The following is a 15599-nucleotide window of genomic DNA, read 5'->3' as shown; positions in this document are numbered from 1 at the left end:
CCAAGTGCTCACAGGTGGAGATCATGAATATTGGGTTAAAAAACAATACATGGAGCCAATTCAGTGTGGCTTCCACTATAAATCATGCCCATGTATGGTCTTCTATCCGAATGCAGATAGAAAAGATAGATAGAAATACAAATAATGGCATCTCTGTTCACCTCAACTGGGGCATCATAGCTTACAAATAATATAGTAATTTAGGCCATGCCACAATACAGGATATATATCTGGATAGACACTTTCTCTAAAATAACTGTAAATTCTCAAATAGTGATGATCTTATGATGCATTCCTGTTGGGTAGTTTACCCTACTGTATATAAAGTAGGACAAGGCAATTTGGACAAAATCATAACAAATCACATCAAGATATTTTTGACAAATACCTATATCAATATTGTAACATTATTGTAGGTTCTTTCACAAAATATCAAAGCTATAATATGTAACATTTGCCTTAAAATGTTTAGGAACACTGGACCTATGTTACATATTTTTTAAGCTGTGTACTTGCATTATCCCAAAATGTTTCCAACAATGTTCAAATGCAGAGAAATTTGTATTTATTCAAGGTAACAGTCCATAACGTGAATAAAACTTTAATATTACGTTGTCCATGAACATGATATCTGTCTGAGCCTTGTAAGATAGATTTCTATCAGCTTTTGTGGTTGTTAAAAATTGAAAACAACTCCCACAATCCCACGCTAATTCACGTCACCAAACTCATCTTTTTTAGTGTTAGTGACAGAACTTACATAATGTACATTTTACACAATGAGATTTTTGATAATCAGTAACGTAGATATAATGATTTAAGCGGGTAAAGGCAAATAGTGCTACTAGAACAATTTGGTGAGTTCAGAAAATGACATCACTTTACTTTAATGGAGCCTGAATGAAAACTAGAGAAAAAAGGGGAGACATTTAGGTTCTAGAATATATATGTAGATATTTATTTGCAAACAATCACATATATCAATATATGTTTGGAAAAGCCCCCAAATGAAGATAATCTCAAAACATTATGGCAGCACATGAGTAAAACATTTAATAGAAAAATCTAAAGGTGGCATTAGAAATTGATCAATTGTTTTATTTCCAAATCTTCAGGCAAATCCCCAAGCACAGTCTGAAGTCTTTGTTCACTGAGCGTAAGCCCATCACTTAGCCTAAAATGTGCAGAAGAGATAATTGAATTATATGAGTTGATTTACGCTTTTTAACACATAACACACTAAAATTAAAATTAATCTGAATTAATGTGTTAAATTTGACAGCCCCAATTCATAGACAGGAGTCATCTCTTGCTGCATTCAATTGCACTTGGAAATCAGAGATTTCAGAGGAGCCACAACTTTTCACATATATATACGAACTGGATCTTTTAGAGGCGGCAGCTGCCACCCCAAGCCACTGCTCTGGACCCACCCCTGCTATAAAATCAGGAAAGGACAACACTTATGCCATATCACAATCAGGTCCATTTAGCTATCATTGAGGACACCGAGGTCATGTCCTCTGTATTTTTTCTAGGTCTTTCAAAAGAAATTTTAATTATATATATATTGCTTTAAATGTTTAATTAAATTGACAAATTGTTAAAACTGCTTAGTTATGTGATTGTATCATGGTGTGTTGTGAACAAAGGTTGTGATGGTGTCACTTTTAAGATTATGGCTTTTAGATTATATTTTAGTGTTTGGATGAACTTGACTAATGAGTGTTATAACACTTGTTATGTAATTTAGGGCAAAACCTGAAAAAGGACAGTGAAATTGCCTTCCTCTGCTCAGTTCATTTGATAGTGAAATGAATTTCAACGCAATCTAAAACTGAACTGGAAAAGAGTGTAGTAATTTCTGATTTGTCTTCGTCACTGATTTTCACCTGTCTGTTAACCACCATAGTGTGGCTTGGATTCATGACCTCAGTATTTCTGAAATCCTGGCTACAGCCCTAATCATGATAACTCTAAGATAATATCTAGTCTAGTATCATGGTATTGATAAAATGTCAATATATTTCCCAGCCCTAAAAGCAAAAACATGATAATTAAAGTTTTTAAAAGTAATATTTCAATTTACCTCTGGACATAAACTGAAGAAAGCACATACAGTATACCATCACAGGACCTGTGCTGCCACTTAAATCAGTGGATTTTATCAATGGCATCATTAGCGTAGCTGGTCCGAGGTTGTAACTGATGTCTGATGCAGTATCAGCAAACTAAGTAAAGGCTCATTTCCTTGTTTTCCCCCTTTTTTTTGCTCTCACTTTATGCTTGTGTGCAACTTTTGAAAGGGCAGCTCAAACTAGTATGCAGACAGAGCTGTATGAGAGAGGTCAGAGAGACTCCACGCAATCAGATATGTAGCCACCTTGCTTGATTGCAGTGATGCTGCATGATGCCACAGGGAGATACTGTATGTACTGTACATGATGCTGCGCCCACACACACACACACACACACAGAGCACCATATGTCTCCGGAAACAGGGAATTTTCCTATGCAACAGACTAACAACCTTGACACAGTTTCACCTCTGCATGCACCTCTTCTCACTCTTTTCCCTTTTCTCCTCCCATTCTCATGATACCTTACATTGACTCAAAGGCCTCCCCCCTCCCCTTCTCTCCCCCCCTTTTCAAGAGCAAATTTCCCTTTGCAGCCAGAAGTGCTGAGTGCTGCTGTTTGCTTTGTACACAGAAATTCGCTGAGGCTGTAAGCTGTCCCCAAACATCTGCTCCCTGGAGTGGAGCAGGAGAGGAGAGAGGCAAGGACTGGATTGGTGTGCATGTTGTTTTCACTGGAGCTCTGTCAGAATGTGTTATGTATGGATTTGTATATGTTTGTGTGCATGCGCGTGTGAGTGAACAATTATTCAAATAGGTGCTTTGTATCTTTTTGAGCGCTTTATTAGTCGCACCTAGGAAACAAAACACATATTTGTGTAATTGTACACAGGGCAATCCAAATATGCATAGGCACACACAGTCACACAAAAACAGGTGCACTGCATTTCAACTTTCTTGATGTACAAATTGTTTGGTAGTCAAATACGTGAATGAGCCCGATCAAAAAGACTAATAGTGCATGAAAGTCTTTGCAAATAAAGAAAAACAGTAAAATCAGACGAGCAGAAAAACTAAAAAGGGAGGAGAGCATTCAAATGATGTGTAATTACAACAACAACTGCATGAGCTATCTATAAGTGCTTCACATAGAGTTAGAAAGAGCTTAACTTGATCAATTGATTTCATTCCCCTGAGCACCGGTGAGGATATTACATGCATATTATGCATTAAGTTAATTTTAGGTCAACTTAGCATTAATTACAATGAGCTCAAAAGGAACCCACTTATATGTGTTAATTTAATATAAGGTATTCTGTATGTTCTCTCATTGCTCATGCCACGCAACAGCTGCACACATCAGCTTTACTCGCATTAGAAGACAATACAGACGAAAATAGAGACTGTCAATAGCCTCATTCATCATGAACGGATACATCACCAGCTTTAGTTTGATATCTCAATTGGAGTGTTTTATCAAAGAAAATGCAGCAGGTAGCTTCACTTTTACAAATTATGTTTGAGCTATTGTACTTCATTATAAATATGCTTCTTATTGATTTAAATGAATGAGTTAAATAAAGTACAATTTGGAATGAATTTTACTCTGAGAAATTACTGCCGTGAAGGAAGGGAAAAGAAAAATAAAGGTGAAGGAAACTCTAACTTGTTCAATGTCACTTCTGTTACTACCTGTGGCAGCGATACATTCTGAGCTGAGTTATTTTATTCTCCTTCCATTCACCATGTGTTGGCTTGTGTATACGCACAGCACAGCTGTCAGTCTCGTGAACCAACCGTACATCTTCAGGAAGGAATTACAGAAGAGCACAAATTCATCAGAGTGGAGTCACACTCAAACGCTTTGGAACTAAATGTCAGGTCTGAACAAACAATGCGGTTCGCCTTTCATCAATTGAGAGGCAAATGCTGAAGCTGCCACAGGATTAAATTAAAGTGATAGTTCACCCAAAATAAATCAACCCTTCTTTTCACCTTCACCTCATCCCTATAATTCACATTAAGTTTTTTTTTTCCTCACCACATTTCAAATTGTTGTGTATTTCTGAGTGAATCTATTACACAACAGAAACTGTGATGAAGTAAGTTTGGATTTTTTGAAAAAAAAGTCTGAGTGCACACCTGCTGCAAGCATCCTCTGTGCACATTACAACCTGTAACTTGAAGCCCTGCATGTGGCAAGGGAACATATTTGCACAAGATGATAAAAGAGTTTCTAATAAGGTCAACCCAACACACTTCTCGGTAGGAACAGTGGACATGAGAGACCATTTTTATATTCACCGGCTTTATCATCACATTTCATCATCATTGTCTTCATCACAACCTTCACAAGTGCACACTGATTTGCATTAAAAGAAGACAGACACATTTGATGGTTTTGTTAAACATTGCAATTTGTACTATTTTGTTTAGAGACAGGCAGCCTTAATGGAGTGTATTTTGTGTAAATGCAAATTTTAAAAATAAATTGGGCTCAACACATTTATGTAAAATCACTCGTATCAATTACAAAAGAAGCCCTTTTAAATGTTTGCACTGTCCTTGAAGGTTGAACTCTCATCCCTGCCTAGCTTTCAGTTTATATTAATGAGATGAACATAACAAAAGACGTACTTTTGAGATAAAGTCTTAAAATTATTCAAGCAGATATGCATGAAATATATAAGCAAGTGGGCATGTAATGAATAGTTGTTCTAAATTTTGTTTATACTGCCTCTGACATGGAATCATATTAAGTGTTAAGTATGCGCCAGTAACTTTAATTTTTCAACTTTCCTATTAAAAGTAGGTCCATAGTTTATATCCAAAAAACTTATTGGGTGAAAAGACTCTTTCATCCAGTTTATAAAGTGAGCCAGGAGCATAATTTTTTGGCTTATTAAAATAAGAGATAGGGCAAAAATTAGGTTAGCTCTAAAAAAAAAATGCATTATGTGTGGTGGCCTGGTATGGAATTATAATATGAACAATTATCATATGGCCTGGTCGCCCCTCTGTTCATTCAGCTCGATGAAATATTATTGTGTGGACATGCAGACCCACCACCAGAACAAAAGCTCTCGGAGTTGCTGCAAAAAAAAAAAAGAAGGAGAAAACGAAAGAAAAAGCTGCAGACTTCGAGGTCACCCAAATTAATGGTGCATCTTTCTGTGCGTGAGCCGCTGACCGGGTCATCGTTGTCCCGAGGCAAGACAAAGGTCAGGAGGTGAGAGGTGAACTCTGGTGTGACTGCATACATTAGCTTGGCCTTGCAGCCTTCACGTCCACTACACTGTCTTATTATATTATTATATATCGTATTTTATTTAAATTCCAATAGGACGCCTGTTTAAAACTGCTTAAAACAGACCTAATTAATTCATTCTGAATAAATTTCTAGCTTTTTTTTATTTTTATTTCTGTACTCACCTGCTTTATCTTGAATTTCTTTGTTGTCATTAATATCATCTTTTACCCTTCATATACAGTGCAAACACACGCTAATTGAAAGCTAAACAAAAATATTCCCTCACAGAGAATTAATGCGGCTGATGGCTCATAACCTGATATTAGAATAGACATTAACATGACAGAAACGCATTGCGACGATACCGGCAACATAACAGTGTTTAAGGGCCGAGTTTACAATCATTTTACTTTATAAGAGATGAGATGTGAATCTGGAAGGAATATTTAGCTGCTGGAGCTTCTGGGGCCACGCACGCAATTTATTGGTTGATGTGCAAAACAGCACAGACAGCAGCGTTTTATTGTCTTCCCTCCCGCATGAGTGTTCAAGCTAAATTATCATTTTCTGATGCATGTATAGGGGTAATAAAAGACGCAACAACAACTCCCGATCGTGGCGTTTCTGCTTCCCATTAACGTGGAGTTACAGATGCATGCAAACGCTCCCAGATTTGTGCCTCAAATAGATGGATCACCACGGATCAATACTCGGTCAATAAATCTATCAGTCAATTATGGTGTTTTAATCTCTCCGTGGACGGCGGATAATGAAAAGCTTAAAAACCGGACAAAATATATAGCTGCAACATTAAAGCAGCATTAAAGCTGCTTGCTGCTAAATTAGCCTGATAATTATTATCATGTTGGAGATGTTTGTCTACAACAGGTGCAGCTCAGTTTCTCCTCAAATATGATTTGTAAAGATATAATAAAAAGAAATTATGATGTTTGACTGATAAAAAGCAAAAGAAACTGTGTGATTTGGTTGAATAATTCTTAGTAAATATTATATATATTATAATATATTATTAAATAATTTCTTTAGGTTTCAATAAAAATGAACATTATCAAATGAAGTGTTCATATAAATAAAAATAAATAATTCGTGTTGTTTGAAACAAAATAGGCAGTACATGTCCTGCAAGATAAATATATCCAAGTAAAGTCATTTCCTGAATAAATTGCACAACATAAATAAACAAATAGTCTCCTCTATGGACAATTAATATAATTTTGTTTCTTCGTTTACATTGTGTAGATAGGCGAGCAATGGAATGACTTGAATTTTAATATTCAAATCAGAGCGCCTGTCTGAGGCCGGGCAGGATGACAAATTGTTTTGACCCGTTCTTGCATGAAGAAACTTGCCATTGCGCTTCTTTGCGATAAGCATCCATCGTGGTAAGCAAATAATGGTGAAGCCTGATTGAAACCGATGCAAACGGGAATCAAAACATCTGCAGGCAGGCGGGCAGGAGGGCAGGCGCGTGGTGCAGCTCCCGCAGGCGGCTCAGGAGGAGTTCAGGGGCAGGTGGTGTTTTTTTTGTCCAGGAGAGGGGCAGGTGTCCGCAGTGTCGGCTGCCGCGGGGTCGCACAGCAGCCCGGCGTCTCTCTGCAATTTCTTCTGCTTCATACGTCTGTTCTGAAACCAAACTTTCACCTGCGTCTCGCTGAGCTGCAGGGCGCTGGCCACCTCCACCCGCCTGGCCCGCGTCAGGTACTTGTTGAAGTGGAACTCCTTCTCCAGCTCGGTCAGCTGCCTGGTGCTGAAGCTCGTCCTCGGGGTCCCGTTCACCGTGCAGAGATGTCCATCCGTGCAGCTTCCAGCAGCCTCCAGAGCAGCACCACCGAGGCCCGAGCCAACAATACTGAACCCAGCACCACAGGTCATGTGCATCCTGGCTGGGAACAGAGGAGCAGAAAACAGGCGTCAGAAAGATCAATGAGGTTACATACAAAAGAAGCACAAAACCCCTCTTGAATAAAATTATCCACGCCAAGAACCAGGAAATAAAAATTAATAGAGATATAAAAATGACACAGAGTTTAAACAAGAGAAAATCTTATAAAGAACACTTTGGCCAGTGTAATTTATATATAGTTATAACTTTTGTATAAATTTTCAGAAATGAGAAAATACTGGATTATCAGGAAGTAAGATGAAAAATGACAGATTTTATATAATAAACTTTGCTCAGTGTCATTTATATGTAGCTGTTGTAACTTTTGTATAAATCATCAGAAATTAAAGGCAGAATATGCAGGTAGAGCCTGACTGATATATTGGTTGACCAATATCATCAGCCTGATATTAGCCTATCACAGCTATATCAGTCCACATCGTTATCTGCATATGTTCTCTGAAATACACCAATATAAAAACTCTTTTTTCACCCGGGACATAATGCAGATTGTTTTTATTTGTTAGCATTAAAGGCAGCATTTTGTGTATATTTTATTCTTTTTTCTTAAATCAGGCTTAAGATATACATATGTTTTGCTCTATTTGTTTTTGTTTTTATTATTTAAAGTTAAATATTATTAAAAGTAGTAGAGTACTGTGTCAGTGACTTGATATCAATTTGGACAATAAATTTCACTGTTTGTTTTTATTTTTAAATTATTCGGAGGGGCTTTTGTGCCTTTTAATTGATGGCACAGCTGAAGATATGACAGGAAAGTGGGAGAAGAAGGGGGCAACATGCAGCAAATAGCTTCAAGCTGGAATCAAACCAGGGCCACTGTAGAGGACTCACAGCCACAGTCCATGGGGTTCACACTCCACCAGCTGAACTAACAGGGCGCCCCATAAAGTTCATCATTAAACTGTTAAATATCCTGCCTTCATTATGTAGTTTTGTCATGACTGGTAAACACGTTTGAGGTATCACTGCAAAAATATGTGTGTTTACGTACATATTCTATATTCTGTATAAAGAATATTGGGCAATATAGAAATATCTGATTTTTTTTCACTGCCTTATCAATATCAGCATTAGTCCCAGAAACCCCACATCATTTGAGCCCTGTATGCAGAATTTGCACCAGAAAGATAGTTGATTGTTGAGACACACTGTCCAGAGTACAGCAAAATAATATAAAATAAGAAAATACAAACAGAGAGCAGGGTCTCTGCAGATACAGACACCAACACACATTCCTAGTGGAGCATAAGTGATAATTGTTTTTAGTCTGTCCATTGTATTTGTTGTGCATGTTATTTAGAGAAAATCCTGTAGTATGTATTTACATCATTATATTTATTATAGATCTATCTGGTAATTTGTGTGATAATGAGGAATATAAATGCAAAATAAAAAAGGTTTGTTTGCTACTGAAGAAGTGAGTCAAAGAAATATTAAAGCATTCCATAAAATGATTTCCAAGAACCTCATATGCAGGATTTGGCCCAGAGCCAGTTTGTTGATTTAAAGTCTTCACCTGGGAGCCATTTTTCTGTCTGCATATCAAAGATGTATTTCACCACGGTATCAACTTTACCAATAGTGTATAGGCACATTGCAAATTCTTTCGGTGCTATAAAACAGGTGCATGGGGAATTGTGTGTTACCTACAAGCGTGGACACAATAACAGAAACACCTGTGCAGCAGTATAATACAATCTCGTGCAACAACATTGCATAATACAGCATGAAACATAAAGAGAGACTTGAATGGACACTTCTGACTGAAAGATTTGAGTGTCTCCAGGGGCGGATCAGAGGGTGTCATTGGGTGTAGCTTCCATCTTAGAAGGTGCCTTTCCACGCTTGCTACTACCCCAGTTTTGAATAATCTATTTAATGTATATAGGTTGTGGCTGGCTGAAAATTTACAAGAGCAAAATTCTGACACCCGAGCGCAGATGAATGCAGCAAGAGTTGACACTTTCCTAGGTTGCAATTTCACCCGGCTCCACTAGCCGTCCCTGCAGCAGGAAACATCTTATCTACCTTAGAGCTGTCAAACTGAAATTAATTTTCAAAATAAGAAAAAACGTAAATGAATGCATATAATAAAATGATCTATCCATATATTTAAGGCTAACATGGGCTTACATTCAAAGACAAAGGGTATGTATTTGGAAAAATATCATAAGCATTGGAAATAAAACAACTTTTTTCTATTGCTATCTTTAGATCATTCTGTTAAGTGCTTAACTTGCATGGCATAATCATGTTTTGGGGTTAAAATATCTTCATTTGCGAACTTTTCCGAACAAATATTGATGTATGAGGATTGTTTGCGATTAAATCTGCAAATATAGAGATATTTTTGCCACACCAGACAGACTCCATGACATCTTCTATCCAGCATTTCACATTAATATTGTGAAGGTGATGCTTTTAACGTGCCCTAGACAAAGTTCACCAAATAGAGGAACAAAATGTGCCACTATGATATGTAGAGAAGTAGTCAGAGGAATGTTTGGCGATTCAAAACATCTTGGTAGAGTTTACAGTCCATTAACTGTATTCATCAGAATCATTAATAAGTTGCCTTTGGGCCTTTCTGTGTCAATGACAGTTTAACAGTTTACAAATCCTTTCAAACACTGCGTTAATGACAAATGTCTCCATTTTTTCCTCTGAGGTTTCTGGGTCACACATTAAAGTATCATCTGTGCTACTTATGTGCAATGAATGACAGGAGCTGCAGCTATATCTTGATTTTTTCATCGCTGACATTGTGGGTGAAGTCGTCAGTGAGTCTTTGCCTGTGAGAAAATGTGCTGCTGCTGCATAATGGAGTCAGTGTGCCAGGTGTAGTGCAATGTCTCCCACCACAATTCACAGGGAGGAAGGTTAACAGGCCTCTAGCCACTTGGAAAAGCATAGCAGATGGAAAGGTCAGTTATAGGATAAATGTCGACATCTGTGTTTTAAGAAAATGAATGTCAAAGTAGGCGAGCCTGCGAATTAGAGGCCAGCAAATATGAAGAACCAATACAGAGGAACTGTACGTAATTATGAACTTGAGCTTTCAGGAGTGCAAATCACATGCACATTCTGATTAATGGCTGCAAAGATAATAGAATTGATGCCGGCCAGAAGGCATAAAGGAATCAAACTAAATATTTGAGGAATGACTTGCACGCTTAAAAATAGCCAGCCAGCAAAGGGAATGGAAGGGCCTTCCAAGCCAAGGAGAGGGAAGAAGAAAAGGAATAGATCGATACACATTGCCTCAGTCATCTGGGCATCCAGCCCACAGTAATTCAGGTGCTGTCAAAGCATAATTGAAGAATGACGCACTGGGAGTATATACACTGAGCCAGGAGATCAGGTTACTGCAGGTCTGTGGAGGCCTTTCAACATGGAAGAATACGTGAGACTTTGTGTTGTGCCAAAACCAATACAACCTCCAGAGGAAAGCATACTTTCACTAATGACTCTTTTACAAGTTACACAGTAGCGCTAATGAGTTACTCCTACAGATGATCCCCCTTCAGAGAGATACAGAAAGAGGTTACAAAGATACTGACAGTACTGAGAGGAGCTGTCTTTGTGTGTGTGGGTGGGTGTGAGCAAATGGCTTTCTCAAGTGCATGGATTTGGATCAGATGAGTGGCTAATGTGTTTTATGAATAAAATGACTCCTAGGCCAGTCAAAGGTTCTGTTATCACCTTTTGTCTCTCTCAGAGTGGCATCATCAGAGAAATGTTTACCCACTAATCTCAGTTCTGAAGTTTTTGAGGAATTGTAGTTTTATGTTTGTTGCTTCCTACAACACTGCAATATTTATGACAAATCAAAGTCACCTACTGCTTCTCTTACAGCGGCATCATGAGAAAAATGTTGATCAAGGTTTGTGAATACACATTAGTACCCATCAATCTCAATCTTGAAGTGGATTCCTTTTTTTTGTCAGATTGTGCTTGCAAATCAAATGTGTTGTCACCTTTTGCCTCTCTACTCCTGCCTTAATCAGAAATTATGTTCCACAAGCTGTTGAATGCATCATTTTACCCTCTAATTTGAATTTTAGGCATGCAAGAAGGAAAAAAAAGCTAGAATTGGTAGCTTTGTCTCATTATACAACACTGTGGTCAAATGAGAGGTGTTGATATCACATTTTGTGCAACAATTCAGCAAGTTGGTTAGCATTTATTTCCTGATCAAAATTTTGGGCTTATATTTCATTTTGTTGTCGCATTGATACATGTGATTTTAAAATATTGTCTTTTTATTGTTGTTTTTGTGCGGACCCTGGGAGGACTAGGGACCGCTTTGTGGAAGGTAATGAGTATCCAAATAAAGAATAAAGACAAGTATTAGAGTAATCAGCAATTATTCTGATAACCAATTAGTCAGTATGAGTCTTTTTTTTTTTAAGAAAAAAAGTTGGAATTTTCTGACTGTTAAATGTAAACATAATATATTTGGGTTGTGGACAATACAAGACATTTGAGGACATCATGCCGGGCTTTGGGAAACCCTGATCGACATTTTTCACCATTTTCTGATACATTATAGAACAAACAACTAATCAATAAATTGAAACAATAAGTGACAGTAATCATTGGTTGCAGCCACCATTGAAAGAGTACTTAAAATCTGTACCTTGGTCCAAGTACTGTTACACTACTATTACTCAACTATAAGTGAAAGTACTGGTGTTAAAAATACTTCAGTAAAAGTACAGTCTTCTTCTCATAAACTAGTCAGATTGTTAGTTACTTTTTAACTGCTGATTTGTAATGTATTATCAGTAGCAGGCATTCAACAGAAAGGGGTTTCTGTTTCTGCAAATCTTCGGTCTAAATCAGTCCTGCTCTGTTCTGGTCAGTGAGCATGCTCACCTCCTCAGACCTGTGCCTGCTGCAGGGTTGTTGTTTTTTTCTTTTCCTGTCCATATGTCATGGTTCTCATCGGTCCGTTTAGCCTAATTTACAACAAATGACTCGTAAATGAAATGTTTTGATATGAATTCAACTTATAGACCCATTCAGTACTTAATTGTGATATGATTAATTGTGATATAAGACTCACAGAAGAACAAGTATCCAAAAATATCTAATTACAATAATTTGAGTAGTTGTAATTAGTTACTTCCACCCCTGGTTGTGGCCCTATGCAGCGTCATAAGAGATGATGGGTTATGTCTGCATAATTTTACATACTGATGTGAATTGTGCAGCTATTTGGTGGTTGCTGCACTGCTTGCAGAGGAACTCAGGCCTTCAGTGGTAATAATGACCAGCCTGTATCTTTGGTCAGTGAACATTTGGGTCAGCAGCACCTTACAGCAGGCAGAGACTGTACTGTGGGGAAAAAAATAAGACTGGACCACCATTGTAGTAAATCTTCATCCATGTAAAATTTATGAAACCCAACCAAAGAACAGTGGCCAGTCAGTCAACTGACATTATTGATCGAATGAAGGATCTATATAAGATACTATAACTCACATAAAATTGAGGATTGATAGGCATTTTTCACATTAGTAGGCTATCGGTATTTTTTTTTTTTTTTTTCTAAAGGCTGGGATGTATTCTTCTGTGGGCTCTCTGCCCAGGACTCATCAGTCAGGGAAATGATGATCTGTGACAGCAATTATGTTAAAAAGGTGGACACATGTAAAGGTGCTGCAAACTGAAATCAATACACAAGGGCTTTCATTACAAACAGACAACTAATCAATACTCAGGGAGCACTCCAGCTTACAAGAGTAAGTTTTACTCAACTTCCTGTGAGTCTAGACAGCCAGTGGTCTGTTGCATTATTCAAAGGCTGCTGGTTAGTAAGGGCAAGGGTAAATAATTGATTGTTTTCTGGGTTTGAATATACACTGTGGCTGAGCAGAAGGCCTTTTACTGTACACTCACCCTCCTTCCTTTTGTGTACAGTGGTGGAAGAAGTATTCATATCCTTTACTTAAGTAAAAGTAAAAATACCACAGTGTAAACATACTCTGCTACAAGTTGAAGTCCTGGATTCAAAATTCCACTTGAGTAAAAAATACCAGCAAAATGTACTTTTACTAGAAGTAAAAGCACTCCAGAGGGAAAAATGATCCTTTTCAGAGTGTTTGGAGATTTGGAGACTCCAAGATCCTGAAAGACTATATTTTTTAAATCTTATTCACAAGAGCTAATCATTTGTACACGTAAGTCATTATCATGCTCAACAAGATAAATAAAATATTTTTCCAGTACTTCTGTTGCTTTTCCTTGTAGTGTTTATCATTGTTATAACATATACACTGACATTACCTCATGATATGCCAGCATATCTTAAGTGAAAACACCTGTTAGGATCTGTGGAACCTTAAATGTATAAAGATACATGATATTTCATAAGTTGATCATGTCTTTTGTATGTAAAATCAAAGTAACTAGTAACTTTATCAGTTAAATCTGGGGTCTGTGGACCAACAGGGATCCTTGAGACTGATGGGGTCACTAGTAGAATGAGGAAAAGAGTATTTTAACTTTTATCACATTTTTTGGAAGTTGGAACAACAAGGGAAGAGATAACAGGCTTATTAAAGTGATCCAAATTTAACCATTGATTGATTATGATCTTCAAACCAAAAAATAAAAAAATACTTAGAGGGGATTCCTTCAGAAAAAAAAATCTATTGTGGAGGTCTTTGACATTACAAAGTTTCAGAAACCCTGACTTAAATAAACGTTTTGCAGAAAAAAAAAGAAGAAGAAAATAAAAAGAAAAGGATAATAGTTAGCTCATGTGTATCTCAACACTGTACTTGAGTAAATGTACTTTGTTACTTTCCACTTCTGCTAAATGCTGATCGCAACAGTAGGTGGAGCGAATATGTTAAACAACCTAACAGACATGAACATGGCACCGTTACGGAAATATTAACCGAGTGCTTATGTGCATATTCAAATGTGGAGAGTAAACAGCTACTGCTGCCATTCAAACGTTTTGTTGCTTTGACAAATTAGAACAAGTGGATGTTTTTAAAACGTAACTTTGGTTCGTTGGTGACGGAGGATTTTGTGTACGCTGACGAACAAAAAACGCCCATCTTGAAGTGAAAACTTCGCTCAAACTTTCTCAACTTTGAATGAAAGTTATACATAACTTAAATTAAACATAAATTCATTTATCCTGAACATTTCATTTAATATTTCGAGGTTGCTTTCCCCTTTCTCTCGTGCTCAGTCTCCCGTGACAAAAACTTACCCGCCCGGTGCTGCTGACTCCTCTTCACTCTCATCCACTCAAAAGTTTTACTGTTTACATCCACATCAGCTACGTTACACTCCGAGGCTGCAGCTGAGCTCCCCACGGCGACGTGAATCTCGGGGCCATTATTGTGGGAGTAGATTTGAATGTGCTCTGGAAGTGACCCACACCCGGACTGTAGCGTCTCGTTGTTGTCTGACGCGCAGTATCCGCGTCCTGGAGAGCCCTGCTGCCCCTGCGCCCTGCACCGCCAGGGGACACGGTACGAGTGGGGGCAGGCCGGTGTCGAGAAACCCTCCAGAGTCAGTGGAGGAGGAGGTGGAGGAGGGCTGTCCAAAGAGGTGCACAGAGTCAAACTGTTGGAGAGAGTTAAGTAACGGGGATGCGGTGAGTTAAATTCAACCTCCAGTTTCCCCTCCTCAGGATGAGTCCTGCTGCCGTCCAGGTCCCGGTTTATGACCTCTTTTGCTCGGCAGCAGCCCGTGAACAGAGGGCTACTCTCCCCTTCGGCCGTTAACTCTTGATAGGAAGTCATTATCACATCTCCCCCTGCTGCATAATCATTGGACGGGGGGTTCACTTATTGCCCGGCCTCTCATGCATCCAGTAACGCATGGACAGTCAGGCAGGCGGCTGCTGGACGACCGTGCATGGGGACATTCCTCAGAGGAGAAACAGCAGTAGTCCCTGATTGATGGAGATGACGTGCCCTCCTGGTCTCGGCCAATAGCTGGACATCTCTGTCATCCGAGAGGACAAACACTGATGAAGCCGAGAAACTCAGTCCAGGTCAACGTTTTAATGAGTGGCACCATGCAGGCCACAGCAAAAAACTACAAACATCCCATCATCTTCATCATCAACATCATCATGAGGGCCTTCATGGGCCTCTCACCTACCTGCAGACAGGTAGGCTATGATGTCACACATGTTAGTATCATGCGTGGCCTCGAGAGAGAAATGTGTTTTGGGTCAAATTCTGGTATTTTGATTATTTTTCACCACAACAATGAAAACTTCTGTTCCCAAAAGCTGAATTAGCATAATATAGAGCCACATTGATGCAGCTAATGGATTATGCAAATCTGGTAAGGCTTCTTGAAAAACCCG

At 38.4% G+C, this 15599-nt stretch overlaps 1 protein-coding gene across 1 annotated transcript; it reads right to left on the bottom strand.

Annotated features, from left to right (window-relative positions):
* Positions 1–4341: 4341 nt before the first annotated feature.
* Positions 4342–15371, bottom strand: hoxc1a (homeobox C1a). The gene is made up of 2 exons (XM_084721067.1): positions 14487–15371; positions 4342–7232 (listed from the first exon to the last, which is right to left on the bottom strand). The coding sequence occupies exons 1-2, from the start codon at positions 15022–15024 to the stop codon at positions 6841–6843; spliced, it is 930 nt and encodes a 309-aa protein (XP_084577193.1). The 5' UTR covers positions 15025–15371; the 3' UTR covers positions 4342–6840.
* Positions 15372–15599: the final 228 nt, after the last annotated feature.

Source organism: Lutjanus erythropterus, chromosome 6 (assembly GCF_056507025.1).
Source record: "Lutjanus erythropterus isolate fLutEry1 chromosome 6, fLutEry1.hap2, whole genome shotgun sequence".
NCBI lineage: Eukaryota > Metazoa > Chordata > Actinopteri > Lutjaniformes > Lutjanidae > Lutjanus > Lutjanus erythropterus.
The sequence above is the reverse complement of the archived record's forward strand: the minus strand, read 5'-3'. Positions and strand labels throughout refer to the sequence as shown.